Below are 11,557 nucleotides of genomic sequence, written 5' to 3' on the forward strand. Positions count from 1 at the left end.
TCAAAGCTTGAATAGTCCTAACTTTCTCTTGCAGAAACTATTAGTTGTCTACCCAGTATCTAGAGCGACAGGCTTTTGTTGGGGGTGGCAGCACGCTCAGCTAAAAACAGCTATATTGTTCAGCCTTACTTGCAGCTGGAAATAATCCACGGCACCACTCTGGCTAGGTCTCCCAGGAAGGCTCAGTAATTAGACTAACTCAGCCGGCCCGTTCCCTTTTCCTTCTTGTCTGATATGTGGACACAATGCTGCAGATGTATCAAGACAGCTGATGTGAAGTAACAAGCACACAGAGAGGAGTGGCCAGAAGGAGCCTGGGAAGATATCCTGACGCCATCCTATCAGCCTTGGAATGGCTCCTCCAGCTTGTCGTTACATGAGAAAAATAAGATCTTAATCTGATTAAGCCACTATTTGGGGAGCTGTTACATGCAGTCCAAAGCAATCTTTAACCTTTTGTAGCTACACTATCTAAATAGATAAGTGATTTTCAGGAAAGGCTGCCATTAAGTTGTATTAAATCCCTTAAGGTAGAAGGATATTTACCTTATAAGTTGTGCCTTATCACAAAACATATTTATTCTACTAGTTCTTGCTTAGCCAATCTAGTAACTACAGTTGTGGAGATAGAGTGACTTAGAAACAGTCATGACGACTTTACTCTTTCACTTCAATATGAATCACTAAAGGGCCCTTCCCTACCTAACCCCACATACACATCCCAGCAAATCCCAAACCCATTTCTTTCCAAAAAGTACAGGATCACATAACTCATATAATACTATATTGATAATGACCTCAAACCAAAACACACCAAAACGGAACACTGCGCGCCAACTAAGGTTCCACACAACAGCTACCATATTTTATCTCAGCTTCCCAGAAGCTACAATGCGAAAACATCTCCTATTCAGCATCTCTTTGCTCTTCCCAATTCCTAGGTAGTCCCACTTCTATTTATTCAGGTGTACTGGACCCAGATAACCATTGCCTTTTAAAGCAGTCACCTTTGCAGGATCAACATGTCTCCCAATAACTGTAGTGAAACTAGAACATTTTTTAATTCTCCTTTGAAGCTTCCTTCAGGGTCTACATTTATAAGCACGTAACAAAATTCACCTCCTGAATTTAGAGCCCTGTTTCATTTTCTTAGACAGGGAACAATGTCCAACCTCAACACTATATCCTTGTATCGAGGAGAGCCGACAGTGCTCTTTTCAAAAATAAAGTTAAATTAAATTAAAGCCCTTCACTGAGCTACAAAGGGCAAAGACTTGCCCTCATTAAGAACATTCAGAGGCCAAGAGATTTATCTAGTTTACAAATAAAGTAGAAAGAAAAAAAGGAAGGAAATTAGCATTTATTAACTGCAGCCCATCCTATGCTAAGCACAGCATCAGGCAATTTTCCCCACATTATTTTATTCTAATTGATGTAACATTTAAGAAACTTTTTGAAAACTGATAACCAAACATATTAACATGAGGTAATTAAGTACTTCACTTATTAAAGGCAAGAAAGAGGGAAGAAGGTCTAAGCAACTTTTTAGAATTCTATAAAAATTAAATTTAACCAGAAGCTGTAGAAGCAAAATGCTAAAAAAGGCCTTGAGAAAGCTACTTTCTCCACAACCTTCACATTAAGCCAAAATGTAAAAATCCCAGGTTGCTTCAAAGTATTATTTTAAAAATCCAATTTTAATTTCTAGAATACTAAACTAGATGTAAATATCACTAATAACCATTAAATGCTACTGCATGCATGATGACAAGTTAAGCTCTATACCAAATACACTTCATTCTTTGTAAGATTAATTTAAGTTTATGCTTATTATGTGCTATTTTTCTCCTTCCAAGTGAAGCTATTTTCTCAATATTCCCAAAGAAACTGTCTATGAAGTAAAACTTAATCTTTTTAAACTATCATTTTATTATTCCAAATATGCTAATATATGCTAATAAAATGACTACTTCCATAAGCAGCTCTTTTATAAGTGAACAATCTCCAATTATTAATTTTATCTCATTTATGCATAACAATTATTGACTATTCAAAATCACAGAAGGGAATAATGATGTCAACTAACCAAAACACAGTCTGTTCAATACAGAAACACTGAAGACATAGACATCGTCATTAGATGAACTTAGGCTTAAGACTCAAAGACAAAAGAGCATAAACAGATCATAGCTGGTTTGAAGTCAAACAGAATGGGCTCAATTTGGATTTCACCAGGTAATATCTTGGATAGGAAACTGAAGGATTAAGTCATTTATCTGTAAGTCAAGATAAATAAGAGTATAATTTTTTATGGAGTTTCTATGCAAATTAAATGAGCTAAATATACAGAACCATTACCATATCTGCATAAACAGTCAATAAAAACATTAGCTATCATCACTGTATTGCAATAACAAAAATTTTGTATCATGATTTCTTTAACAAGAACTAACATTTAATAAAATTAGGTACCCCATGTCAAAAATAATAATGATAATAAAGTAATAACTGTTGATTCAGCAGCTTCTAAAACATTTATAATATTTGCATACCCATGTTAATAGCAGCAGGATCCACAACAGCAAAGAGGAGGAAACAACCCAACTGTCTATCAATGGATAAGTGGATAAACACACCATGGTACATACATATAATGGAATATTATTCAGCTTTAATAAGGAAGGAAATCTTGTCACATGCTATGACATGGATGAACCTCAAGGATATTACATTAAATGAAATAAGCCAGTCACAAAAAGACAAACACTGTACAGTTCCACTTCTATGACGTACCCAGAGTAGTCAAATTCATAAAGACAGAAGGTATAATGGTGGTTACCAGGGGCTGGGGTCGGGGTAGGGGGAAGAGGGAGCTGTATAGTAGATATGGAGTTTCAGATTTGAAAAAATTCTGGAAATATTTCACAACATGTGAATTACTTAACACTACTGAACACCACTGAACTGTACACTTAAAAATGGTTAAGATGGTAAATTTTATGTTTTTTCCCACTATAAAAAAAAACATAAGTAAAACTCTGCACGTCTACACACACAGATACATATATGTGCACACATATACACATACATATACATTTGTGTAAAACTAAAATCAGTCCATGTTCATCTTATTCACTGGCCAAAAAAAAAAAAAAAAATTACACTGTATTGAAATACAGTCCTAAGAAAAAGGATTATTTTTCTTAAGTTTTATAAAACATACATACTTTGCCACTTAAAAAATTCATACAATAAGTTTATTAGTCCCTAAAATGTTGCAGCTTGGCTGTTCACAATAAAATAATCAACATTTTATTTGTTTGTATTGTTGAACAGAAATAAATAATACAAGTTAACGAAAATGATCAATATATACTTGCCTGTCTTATTAAACAGAACACACTACCTATTTAACTGTCTCTTAAAGATGTAAGTCTTTAAAATCCCAAGGCATGTGGAATGAACAACTCGGGAAGAGGGTTGAGGCTCCAGGAAAGAAAATATTTCATAAAGTCCTAATTTTGTCTGGTTAATCTTTTTTTTTTTTTTTTTTTTTTTTTGGTTAATCTACTTATTAGAAGATTGGGTCTAGAAGCTCTTCTAAAGTTTCCTAGAAACACTTTTGATTTCAGTAATTAAACTTCTTGAAGGGTGACTGTTCTATCCAGAAAAAAGCCAAACATAAGTCTCAATCATAAAGCATAAATTCAATATTCAATCATTTATATAAGTTCAAATGTATTCCAACAGGGCTTCCCTGGTGGCGCAGTGGTTGCGCGTCCGCCTGCCGATGCAGGGGAACTGGGTTCGCGCCCCGGTCCGGGAAGATCCCACATGCCGCAGAGCGGCTGGGCCCGTGAGCCATGGCCGCTGAGCCTGCGCGTCCGGAGCCTGTGCTCCGCAACGGGAGAGGCCACAACAGAGGGAGGCCCGCATACCACAAAAAAAAAAAAAAAAATGTATTCCAACAATACAGAATTCAAAGCACTGTTAACTATAAGAAATTATATCATTACTGAGGGTGAGAACTACAAATTTGTTACTTACCTTTACCCTTAGCACAGTGCCTCGTACATAGTGGGTAGTCAACAAGTATTTGTAAGAAGAATTTAATTTTAGAAACTTGGTCTTACCTCATTTCTCTCGTCTACATCTTTGCATTTTTCAAGAAGAGCTTTCAAAGCAGGAATGTTTTCTTCTTCTACATAATTTATTACGCTCTGTGATATGAGAACTGACATTTTCACAGAAAGCTACAATACCTGTTAAATCAGATCATAATTTGGGATTAGGAAAAAAAAGTTACTACTAACTATATTACTTTCTTAACCTTAAACTTGTACAAATACACCTCCACTGGCAGGAGTAAAAACAAGGCCCCACAGCTCAGCTCTCAAAATGCCCACCCCTCTCTTCCCAAGACTCACACTCATCTCTCTCTTAACTCTTCCAAACCCCAAACTCCAGACCCATTCCCCAAACCCTCCTCCTCACCACCACCCACAAATAAAAGCAAGCGCTCCACTGCCTCTCCTGCTACGTTCTCCTTCTCAGTAAACGGCCACTCCAGCTCCATTCTTCCAAGGTCAAAACCTTGGAATTATCCAGGACTTATCTCATCCCTTTACACTCTACATTCAATCTATTAGCAAATCCTTTGGTTCTACCTATAAAGTGTATTTCACACCTGGTCACTACTCACCACCTCCATCACAACCACGCTGGTCCAGCCACCGTGACCTCTCACCTAGATCCCAAATGCTCTCCCTTCCTCCATTTGCCTTCCCCACAGTCCATCCTCCACAAGGCAACCAGGTGATCTTTTGAAAATGTAAGTTGGACCAGAGCTTCTTAAATCATAATATACATCAGAATCACCTAGAGCTTGTAAAACACAGATGCCTGGGCCCTTCCCTCAGAGATTCTGACAAGTAGGTCCTTGTGCAGCCCCTGTTATCTGTAGCTTTAACATGCTCCACACACCTGCCTTTGCTCAATTTGCTCCCTGCGTTTGGAACACCACTCCTAAATCACCGAGTTGCATCTTGGCCATCCTGTGCTCAAAACTCCCCAACAGTTGTCCTCTCACTCGAAATAAAAACCCCAATTCCTTATCTTAGCCCAAAAGGCCCTGCTTGACCTATTTCAGCCCCTCTCCATGTCCCTGAGCTTATCTACCACTCTCTTTCTCCTTCATTTTGCTCAGGCTACCCAGGGTTTCTGTTCAAACATCACCTGATCAGAGCGTCCCTGACCACTGTGTATGAAACAGCCATCACCCCCACTATCATTCCTCATCACATAACGCTGCCTTACTTTTCCATGCAGCACTTAGCATCACTCAAGAAACCTCTGTGTTCTGGGTTTGGGTCTTTCGTCTGCCTCCTCACTGTCCGTCCCACCTCCAAAATGAAGCTCAACGAGACTAGAGCCTACTCTTCTGTTCTGTTTCATGCTGAATCCCCAGCATGGAGAACAGTGCCTGGCACACAGCAGACGCCCAGTCTCTAAGAATGAACGCCTACGCCTACACTGATCCACCCACCTGGAACTCTTCACCCATCTCTAACTTTCTAAAAAACTGAAACGTTCCTTCAAAATCCACCTCAGGCGGCTCCTCCGCTGGGACCTCGTCTCCCTTTCTTCCCCTCCCTCTGTCCTGCCCCGCCCTGGTCAGTGTCACCCAGTACACCTATATGTCATGCATATCTGCAGTATTACACTTATAATAACATATCACAATTATTAATTTACTTTGAATTCCTTGGAAACAAGATCATGTCTTACCTTTTCATCCTCAGCGACTAAGGAAAGGCTTGGTACATCGTCATTAAATGGTTACGGAATTAACAGGCATATTTGATAATTACAGAGGCTATGTGCACCCTAAATTTTCATGTTACACCTGGTGAATCTGGTTAAGGTGTAAAAGAGAGTTCTTTGTACTATACTTACAAGTCTTCTGTAAGTTTGCAATTACTTTAAAACAAGAATTTTAAACACACATGCAAATGTCTGACAAAGCCCTTATTTAGATCAAATATTTTTCCTCACTATAATATCACACAAGACTGGAATGAGCATAGTAAAGAAAAGTAGTTAGAGACATTGACCTCAGCTGCTAAAAAGAAAAAAAAATTTGAAAATCTTAAGATTTTCAAATCTTGTTACCTCTCTCCCCCAATCTGTTATGTGGATGGTATGTGTATCACCTTGAGACACATAAAACTTAAAAAGTTATCACTCATAGATTGTGACTAATATTAAAAGACTTTAGACTTAGATCCCTTTAGACTAAGATTAAGCAGAAAAATGCTAAGAGTAAAAAAAAAAAAAAAAATTGAAGCTGCCTTGCCTTAAGCCACCTGAAAGATATTCTTTAAACAAATCTATTAAGGAAAGGTGATCTACCTTTGTCATACAGTTCTGAGAAAATGCAATTCTACACAGCCATAATTGAATAACAGTTCGATCTAACAGTAGTCTGTTCAAGTCTGTAATTTACAATGCTTCAGGTTATCACTGACAAGTTGAATAATACACTGTTTCTGCCCTATGGAGACTTAAGGCTCTTTAAAGTACTGGAGGAGAAAAGAGGTGACTGGGGGAAGAGAGAAATGGCTGAAATAAAATTGGTTGGCTGGAGTTGGGGGATGGGTACATGAGGGTTCATTACGATTCTCTACTTTGTGTATTTAGGGGGAAATATTAGAGCAGGCTTTGCTGATCGTTCAGCATTACACGCCTGGAATTCTGGTAATCTCTGCATTCATCCACCCATCCCTTCTTTACTGTTAAGTTTCTTAACGGGAGGAACTTCACAAGTCTTACCTTCACAAATTCAGAAGCGCCTAAAACAGTTTCTGGTGCATATTAAAGAAATGTTAAATGTTTCCTGAATTGAATTTGATCGTCACATCACATTTATTAATTTAACAGGAGAAAACAGTCTACCACAGCTGACAGTTATAAAATGATTCCCACGAGCCAGGCTTCTAACAAATCAAGAATTTGATCTCAAGTGAGCCCAGTAAATCAGATTACGTTCTTCGACGGCCAGGTCTCCCAATCCCTCCCTCAGAGGCTTCACTTTTGATTAGCCATGCTTTCCCTCTTAAATGAATCCTTTGAACAGGTTCTAGTCTCACCTAAAAACAAATACCCGCACCCACCACGTCCCATCCTAGGCTCTCTCATTCTCAGAAATTCCCTGTCAGCTTCGAGCCATCCTCCCCCTCCCCCTCCCAAGGACCAGGATCTCCTCCCCATCATCCCGTATGCCCAACCCACCGACAGACAGCCTAGAGGTCTCAATTTACAAGTCACTTCCCCCAGTGAGGATTCCCTGACCGCCTGCTCCCCTCCCAGACCGGCTTAGGGCCTCCTCCTTTCTCAGTCTTCCTTAAAGATACACTGCACTTCACTGCAGTGACTGTGTTCCAGGCAGGAAGCACGTCTGGTTTGGTCACCACTGTTTCCCCCACGCCTGACACGTTTCCAGGAACAAAGGACGGGCTCAACAGGCATCAGGTGAACGAAGGAAGCCCAGGGGGCAAGATCTCATCTGTTCTGCAAATATTTCCGGGGCACCATCATGTGCAAGGCCCATGATAGCCTTTAGTGGATTCCTATCAAGCCTTCAACAAGCTTACCGTTCACTAGGAGACATAAAAGAACTTCATCACGAAAAGAGCATTTACACGTCACCTTATAGTTTACGAGATGCTTTTATATCTATGATCTATTTGATTGTCCAATAATCTTAAGTATTATTTCTCATTTTACAGATGAGAAAACAGGTTTCATACACAAGTAACTTGCCCAACATAATTCAAAAAGCAAATGTGTAGTATCCAGATAAATCCAAGTCATAATTTAAGGTAGAACAGTGCTGGAGAAACCCAAAGTGCTATGAGAGTTCTGAAGAGAAGTTCCTACTCTTACTGGAACATCATGGAAGTATCACTTTGTGTTGATCCTTGAAGAATGGGTCCACTGGTGGGAAATGAAAGAGGGCATACCAGGCAAAAGGAACAGAAGGAACACAGAGAGTGCTGAGTGACTATGCAGTGTATGTCCGGGAAACAACGAACAGCGTGGACAGGGAATGTAAGTAAAAAGTTAGAGCTAAGACTGGAAAGCGAGGGTGGTTAGATCTGTAATCTCTGCAAGATAAGGGCTGTCTCTCTTTTGTTCTTATGTCCCCAGAACCTATTACAGGTCCAGAGCAAGCAGAAACATCAAAGATAACTGCCAAACTGAGTAACTGTATAGGTATACTAACCAGGCCTCTTCTGTAGGACTCTGCCTGCCCACAGCCCCCGCCACCCTCAACAGCCATGCGCGCTACCATCAGCCACAACCAGTGATGAGCATATGAGGACACGTGGCTGCTCAAAAAGATAAGCTGGGCCAATCAGATTCCTCTCTCTAGAACTGGAAATTAGAAACCAGAGACCCAGTCATTACAGACCATGAACAAAATGATACAGTTTTGAGGCAGCCAGTCAGCAGAGAGAGGATCCAACAGATGTGAACAGAGAAGACTCCCCATAAGTGAGGAAACAAATGAGGCCCCTGAGAGATCTACAGAAGGTGGAGCTGCCTTGGATCCCGATTTCTTTCCGATTCTCAGTCAGTCCTGCAAATCTCCTTTTCCCTGAGGTAAAAGAGTAAATCTCTGTCCCTTGCCTTCTAAACAGCCCTGACTAATATCGTAGCAGAGAAACTGAGCAAAAGCAGGAAGAGGGGGATGGCACACTCACATGATCCTAGGAAAAATTTCCCCCAGCAGTGTATGCGGCCCAGAATCGGAACCCTGGATACCAGTCAGACAACCAGCAGAAGAGCCCACAGGAGAGGGGCCACGCGGTAGGGATGCAGAAGACATGAGAGAGATGAACTTGAACTGTATAAAATCCCCCATATTGGACCCTCTGACCTACCAAAATATCCAGAAGAGTGATTCTGGATGTAGAAATTTTAAAAATTATGTGACCAGAAATGAAAGAACTGGTCAAAGATGACTAGATACCAAGCATAGGTGATGAGAGGATGATGGTGCCACTAACAAAAAAAAAAACTGAAGTCCGGAGAAGGTCAGGACTTTCCTCTGTTTGGTTAGTATCCCCTCCTTCCCCACCACTCCTGCATGCTGAATGTGAGGTGCCCGAAAAAACCTGGGTTGGAGAACCCACCCAGTTTTTGGAAAAACAGACCTGGAAATCACTCGCACAGAGGGTAACACCAAGACCCTCAAACCTGTGTGCGTCAAAGTTACTCAGGAAGCTTGTCAATACACAAATTCCTTGGGCTTCTCCCCCAGAGAATCCTATTCAGTAGATCTGGGGCGCAGAAACTGACATTTTAACAGGCACCCCAAAATGATTCTGATGAAAGTTTCCACGCTAGTAAAGCTAGAGAACAAAGAACACAACCTTGACGCTGCATTTCTCACCCTTGGCTCTGCATCAGGTCTCCTAAGGTGCTTTAAAAAAATTTAGATGTCTGATCTTCAGTGTTGTCAAAGTGGGGACAGTGACAGAACGTATCACAGTCACCTATCTGAAGGGGTGATTCCTGAGCCACACCCCAGGCCGGCTGAATGGGAATTCTGAGGGTAAGGCTAAGAAAGCTACATTTTTAACCAGTGCCCCCTAGCGGCTAGCAAAGATGGCTCCATAAATAGTTATTAATGAGAAAATATTCTTCATTGGTTTAAACCTTACAATGTGTCAAACAATTTTAAAGAAAAATAATCCAACGTTACTGGCTGACAAAGCGCTTCCCTATAAATAAATCAAGGAAGCGTCGTAATGAATGGCTTGCTGATATTTTGCTGACATAACGGCGTGCACAGGACAATGGAGTAATGGAGCCCAATATGAAAGCAAAGGGAGAAAAACGAAACCACCTCCTCCGTGGAAGCCCAGGGAAAGAAACCTCGAACGCCTGCCCTAGCGGTACCAGCTAAGGGGGTTCTCGAGGTGGTGGGTGTGCCTGCGGCTGCTCCGAAAAACAAACCAAAAGATACTTGTTTCACTAGCATTCCCCATCTCACCCCCACAAAAGGCTGGCCACCTGCGACAGCAAGTCCAAGAGCTTGCCGGCGCCCCAGCAAACGCGGACCCGCCCGGAAAGCCGGACTCCGGCGCCCCCCACGGCCCCGCCCCTCCCTCGACCCCGCACACGCACTCGGCCTCGCGCCCCCCTCACCCGGCCACGGCCCCTTCCCCACACCCGGCCTCACCCTTCCTCCGCTCCCTCCTCGCTCGGCCTCGTCCCCCTACACACCCCACCACGGCCCCTCCCCGCCGACCACCACACTGACCGTCTCAGAACCCGGCCCCAGGACGGCTTCCACAGCTCGGGCGGAAAGGGCCCGCTTTGCCGCAGGCGCTGTCAGAAGACTAGAAAGGGAGAGACCGCGGCTTTCAGCGAGTCGCCCTCACCGAAGCCGGCGGCCATTTTCCCCCCATCTCCGCAAACTGACAGATCACGTGACCCGGGCTGGGGGGCGGGGCGGCGGGTGGACACGCCCCTTGCCTGCCCAGGGAGCCCGAAGGAGGCGGGGCTGGGTGGGGCTGCCGGCGCCGGCGGGAGCAATGCTGGGTAGGCGGGCTGGGGCGAGGGAAGCCAGTCACCCAGCCCTGCCGCCCTCGGCATCTTCTCTCTGGCCTCCAAATTTTGGCAAGCGCCCCAGGCAATATTTTCTTCATCTTCAGTGTCACTCTTCATTTTATGGCGAGTTTCTTATCCCAGTTCACCATTATCATCAAAGCTTATGCAGAGAAATAAACCGCAATTATAACTTCAAACGACTCTGCAAACGTATTGCGAATGGAGGCTAGCTGAAATCCCGTCCTCCTGAACCCAGAACACCTGTGGGACCTAATCTCCCGGTGGGCCCAGAGAGCCCACCGCCTCCCCCGCTTCCTCACTCCCCTCTCTGCAGCCCGGCAGCCCGGACTCACCCGGGTCTCTGCAGAAGGAACCTCTGACCTGCCGGCGGCCAAATGTGATTGACCGCTTTTCCACTCACAGTTTCCCTCACGACTCCCTCCTGGAAATGTTCCCCTCCCTCGGCTTCTGTGACTCTGATTCTCCTCGTTTTCCTCCCATTTCTCTAGCTGCTCCTCTCAGATTTCACCTCCCTTCAAATTGGTTAGTTTCCAGAGTTCAGCTCAAAGCTGGACTCGTCACCCCACCCCCCCCGACCTGGTGTGACCCTCCTGTCCTGACACTATCGGGGGACCTGTCTCCTGCCCCCATCCACCGAGGCAGGAGTTGGGAAGTCACGTACCTCCTCCTCCGCCCCTGCCTAATGTCATCCAATCAGCCCACACCGCCTGACTGCAGCCACTTTCATCACCCCCGAGCTGCTCAAAGGCTTCAGAAGCCCCCCACCAGGACTACACTTCAAAAGCCCCCAACTACCCTCCCTGCCTCTGCTGGTGGCCCACTAACCATCTCCCCAGGAGACTGGGGATCATGTCACTTCTTTGATTAAACTCCTCAGCAGCCTTCCATTTCCATAGAACAGATTCCCAAATAGTAC

General features: G+C 43.3%; 1 protein-coding gene across 10 annotated transcripts in view; it reads right to left on the reverse strand.

Moving 5' to 3' along the window:
- KIDINS220 (kinase D interacting substrate 220) overlaps nt 1-10,482 on the reverse strand; it is a 99,930-nt gene extending 89,448 nt beyond the window's left edge. For 5 of the 10 annotated variants that reach the window (XM_028497048.2, XM_028497047.2, XM_028497046.2 and 2 more), the window contains exons 1-2: nt 10,331-10,482; nt 4,134-4,262 (exon numbers count right to left, since the gene is read on the reverse strand). In XM_028497048.2, coding sequence (XP_028352849.1) covers nt 4,134-4,241 — 108 coding nt within the window. In that variant the 5' untranslated portion in view covers nt 4,242-4,262; nt 10,331-10,482. Of the gene's footprint in view, nt 1-4,133; nt 4,263-5,787; nt 5,806-10,330 lie in introns of those variants that run through there. The other 5 variants (XM_028497041.2, XM_028497043.2, XM_028497042.2 and 2 more) reach the window with 2 other exon arrangements.
- Nucleotides 10,483-11,557: the final 1,075 nt, after the last annotated feature.

The sequence above is a fragment of the Physeter macrocephalus genome, chromosome 12 (genome assembly GCF_002837175.3).
Source record: "Physeter macrocephalus isolate SW-GA chromosome 12, ASM283717v5, whole genome shotgun sequence".
Classification (NCBI taxonomy): domain Eukaryota; kingdom Metazoa; phylum Chordata; class Mammalia; order Artiodactyla; family Physeteridae; genus Physeter; species Physeter macrocephalus.